This window comes from Onychostruthus taczanowskii, unplaced genomic scaffold, assembly GCF_017590055.1.
Source record: "Onychostruthus taczanowskii isolate IOZ18803 unplaced genomic scaffold, ASM1759005v1 scaffold49, whole genome shotgun sequence".
NCBI lineage: Eukaryota > Metazoa > Chordata > Aves > Passeriformes > Passeridae > Onychostruthus > Onychostruthus taczanowskii.
In genome coordinates this window covers 340,633-355,899 of record NW_024502458.1, presented here as the reverse complement: position 1 = coordinate 355,899, position 15,267 = coordinate 340,633, and the positions used below count along the sequence as shown (strand labels likewise).

General features: G+C 43.0%; 1 protein-coding gene across 2 annotated transcripts in view; it reads right to left on the bottom strand.

Annotated features, from left to right (window-relative positions):
- The window catches only part of BRSK2 (BR serine/threonine kinase 2), a 303,379-nt gene that overhangs the window by 85,761 nt on the left and 202,351 nt on the right, over window positions 1–15,267 (bottom strand). For both annotated transcript variants that reach the window (XM_041415068.1, XM_041415069.1), the window contains exon 4: window positions 5,477–5,617. In XM_041415068.1, the coding sequence (XP_041271002.1) occupies window positions 5,477–5,617 (141 nt within the window). The remainder of the gene's footprint in view (window positions 1–5,476; window positions 5,618–15,267) is intronic.

Genomic DNA, 15,267 nt, shown 5'->3' with positions numbered 1-15,267 from the left:
CGCTCCGGTGCTTTTCCAGTCCATCCTCCTGCTCTGAGAATATCCCTGTACCTGTACTGCAGCAACTGCAAAGAAACACGCTCTGCCTGTCACCCAGGGCTGCCAGAAGAATTCTGGTGTAGGGACAGACTCTAGATCTTGGATTCAAAGGAGCTGTCACCTGGCATGAGATGACAAACGAAGCCATTATTTTAAAGTGATGTTTGAGCTGAAACGTATCAGTTTCTATGACAACTCATTGTAGGTCACAGATTTCTAACCCGAGAAACCTCTTAATTGGAGTAGTTGCAGGTCATTTGTACTAATCAAATTGTTGGCTACTTTGCAAATGCTTTTCTTACTGACCTCAAACTCCCAGAAGGGCCAGGCCACAGAATAATTTTTCTGCAGTATGCCTCTTAAAGTGCCTGATGTGATGCAAATAACTTATCAGTAACAATTAATAGCATAAGAAGCATTATTTCAAACTTCACAAGCAAAAAACCCCCTTTGATCTTGTTTTCTCTTGTTTCTGCAAATAAGATCCAAACATGTAAGTTGCATCTACCTACAGAAGATTCTTGGTTTATAGCCATGGTTGCTATGCTCAAATTTAGTAAGTTTTCACAGAATTCTGCAGAACAAGTAAATATAATTATAGCTAGGAAAAAGGACAACACCTATAAACATATCACGAAGCCTGGGGAAGGGTTTGTATGCATAAAACATTGCTTGCTTTTAAAAAATTATTTCCATTGATCCACTAAAATATATTGTTTCTCCCTGCCAACCTCTCCTCAAAGCATATATTCATGTATTTCAAAGCCAGAACAGCCTGTCAGGTCTGATCATCACTGCTGCACTTCCCAGAAAATGTTACCTGGTTATGCTTACAGTAAGACTATGCCCTTTTTGAGTTTCCAGTGGCTTACATAAAGAAGAAAACTTACAAAAATACATGTTCCCTGACTTTAGCTGAGCTGGTAACTTTGCCTTTGGCACTGCAGCTGCTGCATTTGATGGCTTTTCTCTGGTTCTCTGTACAAGGGATAGCTGAAAATTCCTCACCGTTTTACAGTGAGTCTTGAGCACAGAACTAAAACTCCTGGATTCAGGTAATGAATGGTGAGCTTTCAAGAGGGTAGAAATACACCTTTCTTACTTCTGATGGTCTGAAAGAAAACTTGAACACTCAAGTACCAGAAAAGAAAACAAACAAACAAACAAAAACAAAACAAAAAAAACCCAACAAAAACCAAAACAACAAACAATCTTATTAAATTCCACCATTTCTAGACCAGTTTCACATCTGGAGGCCTTGAGTAATGATTTCAAAGTGTCCATCCTCTGCAGTCTTCAGCATTTGACAGACCCTCCCTGCAGAACACCTCAGCACGCTCCTTATAAATGGAGCAGGGCAGAGCAGGAATTCTGAGGAGGGTGGCACTACATGGCAGAACATGGCAGCTGTCATTCTTCAGCTCTGTTTCTCAGAGACACCCCAGATTTCTCCCTAAAAGCCTGCTTCCCTCGCTGACAGCGCTCCGCAGCTCCTGCCTGCAGGAATATACCAGGGATTTTGGCAGCAGCGCTGCGAAATCTTGAAGCGCTGTTTCGCGGGGAGCGTTTCCCTCCCGGCACGGAGGGAAGCGCACGAGGCACAGGCGAAGCAAGCTGTCCTTCCTGGCCGCAGCCCCGCCAGGCCCACACGGCCGTGCCCACGCAGCGCACACCGCCATTCCCCGGCCCCACTCGAACACAGCCCCGGGCAAGGAAAGGAGAAAGGGCCCTCATAATTGCCATTTATCAATATTCATAAAGGACCTGCCTTAACCCCTCTTGTACACACTCAGGGGAAAAAAAATAAAAAAAATAGAAACAAGAAATGAAACGCAACCAAAATAAAAATAAAATGAAATAATCATCTCCCTGCTCATTACCGCAGGGGATTTCCTCTCAATGTCACCACTGCCCTGCGCAGTAATTGGCATTATCTGTTATCTCTGAAGCCATAATAAGGTTTGCCACGGGGCATTTTCTGTAATCATATTTTTATTTGTCAGCTCGCGAGCCGCAGACGGCGGAGCCGAGCCGGGCCAGGCCGCGGGCGCGCGGCGGGGCAGGGGCCGCGCGGCGCCAATGGCGGCTCGCGCCGGTGATGTCACGGCCAGCCAATGAGGCGGCCGCCAGCCCGCCCCGCCCGGCGCTGCAGCATTCCCCACAGACACAGGGAACCGGCTCTTCCCCAGGAAAGCGAGCGCCTGGCACCCGGCTCCGGAGGCGCTCACACGGAGTCCCGCAGAGAACACAGCCGGGCACTCCAGCAGCAGAGAGGGGCGGAGTGCCCCGCATTTAAAAGGGGCTGTTGGTTCGGGGCACCCAGCGGAGGTACCCGAAAGGCCCAGAATGCAGGAGAGCAGACACCCAGTACGAGGTGAATGGCAGCTTGGGCAAAACCCATCGGTTATGTCCAAAGAAAACCTCCCAGGCTGGGATGACCTCACATGGATGTCCGGGGAAGCTCAGTTCCCGGTGCCATTCCCTGCTCGGCGCGGCCGCTCCAGGCACTGCAGCACGGTGCGGAGCGCTGGGAGCGCAGGGAAGGGCTGGGAGGAGAAGCAGGAATGCCGCATCACTGAGCCAAGTGCGTGCCAGCTCGGGGAAGGCAGAGGGGTAGCACAGATCCCATGTGATGCCCCTGCGTGGTGCCACTCGTGCCCGTGTGTCCCTGGCGTGGCACGGTGCCATGTCCACACAAAAGTCCTCAGAGGACCCGACAGTGCCTTACACATAAGCGTTCCCCCAGGGCCGACCTGCATCACAAAACCCCGTAAGTGACTGCACCACACAGTGAAGTACACCAAATATTCCCCCGCTGCTTCCAGTAAATAAAGTAAGAACAGGAAGCACGTAACATTTTAAAAATAAAACGCAGACACAAGCTCCACACCTATTCTGCTTCCTTTTCTCAGCTGCTTGTTTGAAAATACCTCTCAGACAAAGGTGATCTCTCCTCATGGTAGCAGCAGGAGCTTTTTACTGATGGGAGGGGGATTGGGGAATCCTTTCTGAATCTTTGGTTCAGGAATGCTGGTGTATCAATGCATTTTGAGCAGTGAATGCTGAATGTGGTTACCTGCTGCTGTTAAAATAAGTCACAGGTATATATAAGGTATATAAGGTATATAAGCCCAGTGTTTTGGGATGTACAGGAAGAATATGGGACTATTATATGGGTCTGGGGACACCATGCTATCAATCTATTCTGCCAGTGGGCTGGAGGCACCCACATTTAGTCATTAAGCAAAGCAGAAGCCTTCATTTTTCACTGTGGTCATAACTGGATAACCTGGCTGATGAGATGATTTGTCATTTCACTGCCCCACGACAGGACAAGGTCAGGCTTCATTGCTTAGGAAAGCACATTAAGTTTTACACTCACATATATATTTATGCATGCTCTGATTTTCTGATAACTGTCCAGAATACAGCACAGAACACAGACCACACGAGTCTCAGAGCAACCTGGAGGCAGAGCTTATGATTTACTGCTAACTTAGCCAGCACTAGATGCTCTTCAGGTGGGAGTTAGCAAGGAATGGGATTTACTGTCCAAGGAGACTACTGCCCACAGCCCAGTATGTTTAACAGAGGAAAATGGATTCCTCAAGAGAGACATGCACCTGCCTAGAAAATACCACGTAGTGTTAAACCTGCAGAGGTGCTTGTCTGTCTGTCTGACAGCCTCACCATGATCCTAACTTAGTTTATTAAAGTCTCCCAAATCCAGAGGGATCCATAGCAAGTCCAAAGGACCAGTATGTCTGTGTATACATGCATGCTTTAGTATCAGAATCTTTAGTATCTAATCTTTAGTATTAGTATTAGATTAGTATTAGAATCTTCCAATGGAGATTCTGATTCCTCTGGAATATTCATTTGGAAGCGTAAATAATTTGTCTTCAGCCACACTTAAACACTTTTGAGTGTTGTTGGATTGGATCCCTTAATATTAAGCCAAGTAGGGAACAGAATGTGTATGTGCATGCAATCCACCAGTGGTTACACTGCTCAGTGTATGTGAAAAATAACAGGTCTACAACCTGCCAAGGATCATGCTGGTTCTAAGGAGGTCATGATCACTCAGTGTAGTTGAATAGCAGGGAGGAAAAACTGTGGAATTCACAGAATAAAACTGGTCAGAGGTCACTGCCAACAGAGAAAACTTAGATCCTCTAGTTACGGCATGCAACCTGCTCTTGGCTTCTCTGGGAATTTCTCTGACTATTATAACCCTTCCTGTGTCAGGTAGGCATTGTCCTCAGGACCTTTTCACCCAGATCCACCACCTTTGAACTGCCTCTTCTGCTAAGAGTATGCTGTTATACTCTTCTTATACAGTATACTCTTCTTAATATATCCTCAAGAAAGGCTCTTCTTTCCCTTTCCATTTATTAGAAAAATGTTCTCCTACAGATCACTATTTCCTGCTGAAATGACTCAGAGATGTAGGGGGAGGGGGCTAGAAGAGCAAGTTAAATATTTAAACATTCATTTTTGCTGTGGCCATCTGGTTTGCGAGTTTTCAGCACAGAACTGGGGGTACAGAAAATCCCTGCATGGCTACTGAGAAGTAACCACACAGTGATTATGCAAATCCAGCTACTGCGGTATCTCTGAGTGGCCCTTGGCCTCCTGGAGTGGGGGATCTGTGGCTGGCTGTGGCTTTGGAGAAGCAGCCATGCAGACATAATGCAAATGCTCTCCCCAGCCAATCCAAATGCAAGGAGCTGCATTTGTGAGAAGTGAGCAGGCAGTTATGGGTCAGTAGCTGTACAGAAACTCTTGTGCTCAGACTGACGGCAACAACTTGATTTCAGTACAATTTAAATTATCTCAACTTGCTGAAGATGAAAGAGAAACTGGTCCAATATAAAACGGTACCTGAAAGCACAGGTTAAAGCACACTCCATGGTTAAATAATGTGATGGAGTCAGTAAGAAAATTCTTCCCTACTGGAGAGGAAATTAAAGGCAACAGTGACTCAAATGCCCAGAGGGGACTCAGTAAAGGTTGCCAAAAGCCAGCAGGTTTCCAAAAACTGAAGGGAACCATAAAATGACTTCGCTGTATTTGCAGTTGTCCCAGGTTTCTTCAGGGATTCATTTAGACACAGTGTATGGAGTTCTTACTTATTAGTAAGTGCCACAAAAATTATGGAAATGAAATTCTTTTTCCTCGGTGGTTTTGTTTTTCCTGTTTAAAGCCTTCCCTGCAAATTAATTCTTCTCCCATGAAAAATGACAGTCTCTTCAAAAATGAGAAGTCTGTCTATGACTGGTACACTGTCTCACACATGGACAAGAATTCAAAAATACATCAGCACTTTACCCAATGCTTTTAGAGCTTTACAACATCAGTTACTTAAAATTCAAAGTATCAAGGTAAGATCCCTTTATTGTAGCAGGGAACTCCCCTTGGAAATGGCTGTACTCACCATATTGAATGACTATGGCAGAAGTCTAAAGCAGAGATGATTTGTCGGAAAAACTTCCTGGCTTCTTTTGGTGTCAATCTTCCCTTTTTTACGAGATAGTCGAAGAGCTCCCCACCTGACACATGTTCTAGCACCAAATACCTAGAAAAACAGAAAGCAAGGATTTTTTAAGTATGTGATCACACCAACCCCCTCACATTCACACAGCTATAGACAAACATTTCTGTTTATACGTAGTCAAGGGGAACACTTCCAGAAATAACAGTGGAAGAGAATTGGAATTTTAAAATCAGAAGCGATTAATATGTTTAACAGTGGTTTTGGAAACTTCAGACCTGCCATTGTTGGATTCAGTGTCCAATGGACACTGAATTCAGTGAATTCAGTGAATTCACTGAATTCAGTGTCAATGTCAAGACCTCATGAGGAAGCTAAAAATTACTCCAAAGACCAGGACGGTAAGAAGGGAATAATCAAGTATGAGTTTCCACAGCAGGTCTCAAAGCTGCAGTGGAGTAAGACTCTGTACCAAGAAGCCTCAGGTCCTTTAACCAAGCTGACAATTCTTTTATAAACAGCTGTGGCAAAGCTGCAGTCAGGCAGAACCAGACAGATATCAACAAACCAGAATTAATTAAGAAAAGGTGAACAATGTACATTATTAAAAAAACCCCACCAAAACCAAAAACCAAATCTATGTGTGTGTGCAGCCTATATAAAAGCTTAGCTTCTGCTGCTGAACAGCAGTGATTGGCTGGAGCAGCTGCCTGACCTTGGAACTCACAGGTGAAAAATGTGGCACTGAGTGAATACATGTGGCACAAAGGGGGCCTAGGAGCAGGAGAGGAAACTCCTGACCTCACACAGCACTCCTGGCAGTCATGGAGTGAAGAGTGAAACCTTCTGGAAGGAAAGGACTTGCAATGGATGGACCACCTTGCTGTTTTAAATAGGGCTAACCAAAGATAGCCAAGCAAAGAAAAACTGTATAAATCTCTGGAAATGCTGCCTAATAGTGGGAGTGATATTTTTCCCAGGGAAGTGGCAGGAACCCTATCAACAGAATCCTTTAAAAACAAACAAGTTTAAAGTATTTCTCAGTCCCTGCCTCCCAACAGTGCAGCAGACCATACTGAACTGTATGTGCAGCATGATCCCTCAGGCCTCTGCTTTACAGCAGAACACTTTTACTACCAGAATTAATCCAACTCCTCAAGTTTGAGTGGACAGTGAAGAATAATTCATCCAGGATACTGTCTTTTCTGCACCTCAAGCAGCATAATCTCCAAGGAAATTTCCGAATTTGAAATGCAAAGTGGGAAAGATTAATATAAATTTGGGGTCTTAATTAGTTCTGTTTTCAATGTTTCCAAAAAGCTAGGACAATAGAAGGAATAGAAGCAGTTGTGAGGAAAGTAAAGCTTGCTCAATGATAATGGCATTAGCCTTGAAGTTGCAAAAGTGGGACCTGAGCTCCTGGTCCATCATCATCTCCTGTGTAACTTCCATGTTTCAGCTCCCAGCTAGCAGAAGCAGAAAGCACTTCACTGCCTTACAGAAAGACAGATATTGGTATTGTCTTGCCAGCTAAATAAGTACTAAAAGGACAGAAAAAAATGGACAAAACAATAAAATTATGAACTTGAGGGAATTAAAATTGCACTTTTGCATTTTTTGATCAAAGTCAAAACAGTTACAAGAAACATAGTAATACTGGCTTTTTTAAATTAAAGTAAGTTAAAAAGAGAAAAAATCTTAACTTGAAAATCCCATTTGGAATATGTCGGTTATCTCCTTTCCAAACAGATGGGTAGTTGCCCAACTGTCTGTTGGGTACACCATGGTAATCTGGGGACTAGTGTTTATAGACATGACATTTTTTGAGCAAGTAATTCAAACACAGCAGAAAGCTGATATGCAGCAGCCACAGGCACTGGGGTGTCCGCACGGTCAAGTCCCAATCCTTGGTTCCTAAGCCTTGGCTAACAGACTGTCTGGTAAGAAGGTTTGCTGCAGAATTCATTCTCCCTCTCATATTAGAGACAGATATGGCTAACTGTCCAATATGGCAGACCCAATTCTGGCATGGAATCAAACCTAAAATTCTTCTTGACAGCTTGCTGTCTCACTGTGCCCAGAAGAAGCTGGATACAGCAGTGCATCTTGCCCCCAAAATTCATATTGCTAGCTGCTTTCTTTTTCTGGGAGGTATCTTACAAAGATGATTGCAGTTACAGATACAGAACACCCTCCACACTGGCTTCAAACAAACAGTTTTTGAAAAATACAGACCCAGCATTTCTGTCACCCACAGCAGGAACTGTGAAGCAATTTATTTTCATCAACTTCATCTTATTAAAAACACTCAACAAAAATGCACTGACACGTTGTATGAAAAATAAAACAAATTGAAAGACAGGGAACATTTACAAGGTTATTCATTTTTTGCTTGCCACCTAGAAGCACTAGATATAATAATGGAAATGAACAGGGGAGAGCATTTGAAAAAGATTTGTGCCTATGACAAGTCAAGGGACACGGAGAAGCACAAGAGACGATGTATTCTGATCTGACAAAGCCCCCAACGTGACATGAGTGAGAAGGACGACAAACACATTCCTCAGTGGCTGAGTGCAAGAAAGAAATGCTGCAGGGATCATTCCACAAGCACTGCGTGGCTAAGCTGCAGCTAGGATTTGTGAGCTCAGGTTGTCATCTGCCAGCCCTATTCCCTCCAGTACCTTGTGGGTTTTTTTTAGGAGAGCCCCCAACTAGGAGATTTTCTGTTAAACAAGGGCATAATTCATCGCCTGCCCCTATCTCTGTGCAAGCCAACATTCTGCTGGCACGTGACATGGCACAGTAGTAGTACACTTGTTCTTTCCAAACAGGCTGACAAGAGGGGTTTAAACATTTCCAAGTGTTGCACTGGTTCTAAGCACCACTGGACAGCTACACAAACCCCACTAAGTGCTGCATATCTGTATCTACCCATGTGTGTGTGAGCGTGCGTACGACTCCACAGAAGAAGAGAATAAACACTCTGAAAAGCCAAACAGCAAAAGCAAAGGAAAGAAAGAACATTATTCCCTGGGCTGGAAAATAAGGCATACAGACACATCTTTCCTGAATCCATGGCACAGAAAAGAATGCAAATCTTCTGTGTTCACATCAGCATCTAAAATCCTTTACTTTGGCAAAGTGCTACAGGATTGGAGGTATGCTAATGCCAGCTCTTGGAGGATCTAGGAGAAGGTAAATAACACATAGCCCATAGGGGAGAAAAACACTAAGAAGCATTTTCATGAGTCTCCCTTCCCTTTTATCTTTCCCAGATATGACAGGTTTTCACTTCATTATAGTACTACTTTTCCAATTTATTCTAAGCAAGCAAGCAAGTTGTGAAAATCCCAGAACAGCAACCAGAACTTCTCTCCTATTACATTTAGAGATGAAAAGCAACTTATTGGTGAATGAAGATTTGGGGTTTTTTTTTATCGTGTCTGTGTAAGATTGACAGCATCAGTCTTTCTTCCCATTGTAAAAACATAAGAAAACCTGTTTGGCAATAGCCATTGCAAGGAGGTTCAGGGAAAGGAGACACCTTTTGGCAGGCAGTGTGCACACTACATGCTGTGATGGTACAGACAGGACCTCTGTTAGGACAAAAGACTCTGCAAGAGCACCTAGTTTTCACATGTTGGGTGCTCTGGACAAACCACAACTCTTCCAATCCTTGCATTTCACAGAAAGAAACAAGTTTTGACAAGCATTAACCTCCTGTTCTTTACTGATAGGGAACTGTGAAGCCAAGTGACTTGTCCAGGGTTACAGTCACCCAGTATCAGAGCTGGGATTAGCACCTGTGGTCCCTTGTGCCTTCTACTCCTTGCTGTCTCCACCATCAATTTCTCCTTTGCCTGCTAGGACACTGAAAAAGCCAGAAAACAGCAGGCCTCTGCAACTCAATATGAAGGCAAGCGTATGTTAAAAAAAAAAATCATCTCAATTACTTTTTCCTCACTGGATATATTCTCTAGGAGATGGCAAATGTTCTCACAAGCTGCAGCTCACTTTCATACACACCAAGGTCCGCATCTTGCATTATTTTCTCACGTCCCTGCTACAAGCCAAGACATGAAATTAAGATTCTCTGGTTGAGTTTCAGTGCTTGAAGGAGACAAGACTTTGCTCTTTAAAAGCAAAGATAAATATGAGAATAATTGTGTTGATTGGAGAGGAGCAGAGAGATTGCATCCAGCAGCATTCTATCTATTCCCTTTGCCATTTTTCCATCTGTATCCCATCATCACCACCTTCTCAATAAAAGATTCTGAGTTCCTAACCTCAAATGACCCATTACATATCATCAGAGATGCAAGCTTAATTCTAAGGCTTTTTTCTTTCTTTCTTTTTGGTTCATTTTATTTATTCTTTCAGGAACCAAAATAGTACATAATCAGTTTTCATCAGCCCCTATCTGAAGGCTGATTTTTGCTGAGATGCTTGACAGCAGCTTGGACTTTCCATTCCCAACAGTTGCTCTGTGTGTGTGGGATTGTAAACTGGTATTGTCCCATTCTTGTCCAGTGCCAGCACAGCAAGGACTTCTCCATGATAAGATAGATTACTGTTGCACTACACTCCTATCACTTAAAACAGCAAAAAAAGACACTTCTCATGACACTTCTCCTTTCCATCTGGTGGACTATGCCACAATTTCTTAAGAGCTGCCTTTGCCCATGCCCTAGGGAGCTTTGAGAAATAATTCAGCGAGCCCTCAACTGAGGCAAGGCAGCTACATGCTACCTCCAAATCAGGACTGTAACTAAAGAAACAGGTTGGCTCTGAGCAATGCCAGGAAAAATGCTGTTAAAGAAATACTAACTGGCACAGAGAACACCAGAACCATGCACTACCAGAAACTTCTGGCAAAATAACAACAAAAAAACCCAAATGCAAACAAACACATCAGTTATGATCTGTAAAGAACAAAAAGCTGTCTTTTAGCCAGTAGCAAAAATGGTGTGAAATGCTAAAATTCTTGCCAGATGGGATTGCCTGCAGCAGCCCATTAGTGGGCATGCAGCTCTTTTTTTCTCAGGACAATTTACAAGATACTAACAGCTACACCAATTATGTATTTATTATTATAAAAGTGTTAAATGGAGAGATCTCTAGATGAAAGCTCATGCTTTCAGGTAAGTATTTCAGGTAAGTATTATAAATGCAAAAAAATTAGAAACACTCTCTAATGCTCTAGGATGGAAGTAAATTCACACATCTTGTTTTAGTCAGGAATAGAAGGTTTGTCCATCAGTGCCTGCAATTAGCTGTCTGCTGGGGAAGCAGTTGATAATTTATTTCTATTAAGTGATATGACATTTACACATATAAAGCACAACTTTGCTTAACCTAAACAAGTAGATTTTCAAGTTGCTCTTCTATGTAAGCCTGAATGTACCACTGGGTACTACTACACATCACTGGGCTTTGTCCTAGAGCTTTTACTATGCTAGAATTTGACTAGATATCCATGTGGCACTTGTTAGTTTTTAAGATGCAAGGCTTCAGCCATGCACTCCAGCAAGATGCAAAACCCAGCTGCAGTTATATAGAAAGAGATACACTCAAAGACATAAAACATCAGGTGGGAAACTCCGTCATAAAGACAGATAAGTCTTTAGTTCCCTTCTGTCCTGATGTTTACTGTGCCAACAGCTGTAAAACTCTCTTAACTTTTGCCCCAGAATGAAATACAGACTGAAATGGCTGCACCACAAATGGTAGGGTTGGCACTGCCACAACCTTGATGAACCATGGGCCATCTCACAGTAATCCTGGCAGATGATTCACAAGAAACTGCTACTCCTTGTAACAAATTAATTTGAGAGCTAGAAATCTCACTAAATTTCAAAGGGACCTGTCTTAGGGAACAACAGACCAACAAAGAAAAGCCTTTAGAAGAAAAAAAGAAATGGTGATTCTCCTTCCAGGCTACCACCCTACTTGCAAAACGTCCTTCCCTACGTATATATGGTTGAATGTATGTGTGGCAGGGAAGAGGTTAAAAGTTGCCCAGGCTGACATGCTCTGTAATTCTTTGACAGCTTTTTCTCTGCACTGTTTTCTATTGATTAAATAATCTCTATCAGATATGAAGCCCCTTGTTATTGGCACAGCCTATAAATTATTCAGAAGTTATATAAATTCTTATGGCGGGCATGAATTTTTAAACCCTTATTTGGCACTGGGCCAGGAGCTCTGTATTTTTTCTTTCCCCCTTGCCTGCAAGAAAATGTGCATGTGTTAGATTTCTGTTTTCTAAAAGACAATTTTAACTCGAGTTTGCATGTTTGAATGGATATTGTATTTGACTGCTGGTTACATTTGGGCATGAACAGGTTGGAGCTTTTGGGGAAAAGAGGTAGTAAGAGATTATGCTGTTGTGCTCTGTACTTTTGATTAATTTCGGATGAAAGGTGTTTTGAGCAGTACCCTCATGGTGTGTAGTCATGGATGCCAAGGCACTGCAGCATCCATCCTATATGGGCACATGATATGGAATGGATTTAGCCAGAGGGACCCTCAGCACAGGATGGGCAGAGCTGAGACAACACCCATCAGGTCACTGCTGCAATTCTGTTAGTGACTCTGTACTTCAGGGCTTTCTTCTTCAGAGCTAAGTGGCCTTTGCTGTAACAACCAGAGCCCAGACAAACACAACACCGCCTACCAAAGTCTAAAAGAGAAGTCAGGCATGAGAATGTACTATGGCTCTGAAGCAACATCTCACAGAATTGCTCATGTCACAGAATTGCTCCACTATGGGCCCACTTTTCCCCAAGCCCAGCATCATGGCTGGATGGTATCCAGGCACACGTGTCAGGCAGTGAGCAGAGGATGCAGTCAGGCTTTTGGGCAGAGCTTATTAAGACTTTGTTGCATAGGGTGTAGCATTAATTCCCACCAGCAGCTCTGCAGGCCCTGCTTTGTGCCAGGCTGGTGTCCCTCTTGCGAGTAGTGACACCCTCCACTCCTACCACTCACTGGCTTTCTTCTGGCTACACATACTTGTCATTCCAGACAGTCCTAAAACAAGTCAACAGCAGAAGAAAAGGGGTCAAAGTAGCTGGTTACAAATATTTTCCTTAGTTCTAATCAAGACTCGGGTAGAATGCTATTCTACCTTCCAATCCTGTTTTATTTTCTTTCCCTGTATCACAGCACCTGACACCCCACAGCCTCAGTCCCAAGGTGCACACCTACCACAAAATTAATTTTCAGTGTTGAGTCTTTAGAGCCACTCTGACTTTCTGAACTCTTGCTCTAGACAGGTTTCCCTGCAGATGGATTGAATGGCAAAGTCTTGGCCTACCACTAACAAGAACACACAGAACCTTTTTTTTAATCTTTTCTGCATCTTCTGGCACCTCACAATTAGTTTTCAACAAAAATAAACAGAATTACAGGAAAACCCTACAGGAGAGGACAGGCAGGAAAAAGGCCTCTGCAGACACCACCAGAGCTGTAAGTCTTTGACTCCTGCTGCCACCTGATTTTGTATGAGCCAGAAACGTGAGTTGTGCACAGCTAGGAGGACATTTTAATTTTCTTATCTGCCTCATTGTGATGCACCTTCATCTCTGAAATCAGGAGGCGGTGTGTTGTTTACATTGAAAAGAGATTTGGGCGCTTGCCCAGTGATAGCATTGTACTGATGAAAGATGAGAAAGGCAGTTATATTTGAAAAAGATGCTGAGGAATGCACAGCACACTTCAGAGAACAATTGTCTGGTGTCTACTCCTCCATTCAAAACAGATTCTTGCTTAACATGCTGATCAAACTGGATGACAGAGATGTAAAATAAGTGCTGCCAAAAATCTGAAATTTGAAATCTTAAATGTGAAAATTTGAAAATCGTTCAACATAAATCCACACATCTATACACAAATATCTGTATGCATCTTGACATAGAAAATTACAGATATATATACACAGACATCAATAGAAAGGGAATCAAGAAATACCAGTATTACATCTGAAAGAAAAGTGCATGGAGTGGTTGTAGTATGTATTTTTTTTCTATTTTACTTCCACTCCCCACCAAGCCCCTGACAGCTGAAACGAAATAGTTAATCAAATGAGATCAAAACAGATAATGCCACCCCTGTTGGGAGTTCTGCAACAGAACTGTATCAGTCAACTCAATCCCCTCTGGAGAGGAAGTTCCATCTCCTGTGGACTGTCTGGTGGCCCTTAGCTTGCCATGCTAACAGCTCCTCCAATAGGGGACAACTGCTTTTCCATGAGCCAAAGAAAAGCTGAATGTACTGCATAAAACACAGTAAATAAAACTCTGTGTAGAGGCAGCTCAGGAAAGACCTTTTCTATACAGGGCACAGAGAAGAGAGGATCATCCCCCAGGTTCACACAGCTCATCTGCAATGCAGAAATCACCAAAGGAGTGTGTCCCTCCAGTATGTATTACAGAACACACCAAAATTTTGTTATTATCTGTTACTGCATTGCTCCTTCTCTTAGTACATGCCCCATCCTGGAAGTGTTCAACATCAGCTTGGGTGGGGCTCTGAGCAACCTCATCTAATCAAAGGGTTCCCTGCTCATGGCCGGGGAGGGGTGGACCTGGATGATGTTTAAGGTTCCTTGCAACCCAATCCATTCTGTGATGATTCTATGATTTGTATTTCCCTAAAATTCCTGACTGTCTGCACTTCCTTAGTCAAACTGACTGGTGCACACAAAAGTTTTGGTAGCCCACTGATCATTCCCCATACCAGGCCACTTTGATTCATTTTGATTTTTAAAAAAAAGGAGGACGAATCCCCATCCTGGCTGTTTTGCCTATTGACATTATATGATGGGAGAGATGGAGGCATTGATTGTCTGTAGCTATTTCTAAATTATCTATTACTGTGGACTCCCAGTCTTGCTTGGAGGCCATCAGTGTGTTCATACAACAAATATGAAATAATTCAACTGTCAGTAATATTGCTTGTTTAGCCAACACAATATATATCTGAGACTGTATGTCACTTACAGAGAGCCACAGTGCCCTCTGTTTCCCCCCTCACACCTAGATGTGTAGTCCACAGTCTTACTAAATAAGACAACTTAAAATGATGGATAAAGAGATGGAATAATAGATTTCTTAGCTATCTCCACCTCTCCAACTATCTTGGCAAAAAGAACCCTACCAAAATAAACAGAAAAAGACTGCTTGGCTAGCACACATATGCTAACAGATTTTTATTATTATTTTTAAAAAATCATTCTCATTGTTAAATAAACTGGAAAAAGTATTTGATTCATGGTTGCATTAGGAATCTACTCAACCAAAGCCCCTTGTCACAAATTAAATCACAAACTAAAAGTCAAACATGATTTGTGAAATTAACAGTTATCGAGGAAATGCTCCCCAGTGCTGCATTGTGATTAGACTCTGGCTTCTGAAATATCACCCATAATTCATGAGCTTCTCTGAAACCATGCCACTACTGCTAGTGCTGGCATGGCACGCATGATGGAAAGGTGCTGCCACAACCAGAAAGCAATCCCTTTCCTGATGCAGAGGTCACTCAGAGGTCACCGTGTCTTATTATTTGGGAAGGTACATGCATAGACACTTCTCAGCCCCCACGCACTTGTAACACCTCACCCCTCCACAGGCTCTCTCTTCCACCTCTCAGATTTATCAAAGGCCACAGCTGTTTCTAATTTTGAACATGGAGGCTTGGCAGAAGCTCTGCATTGTGCCCTTTCTTTAAAA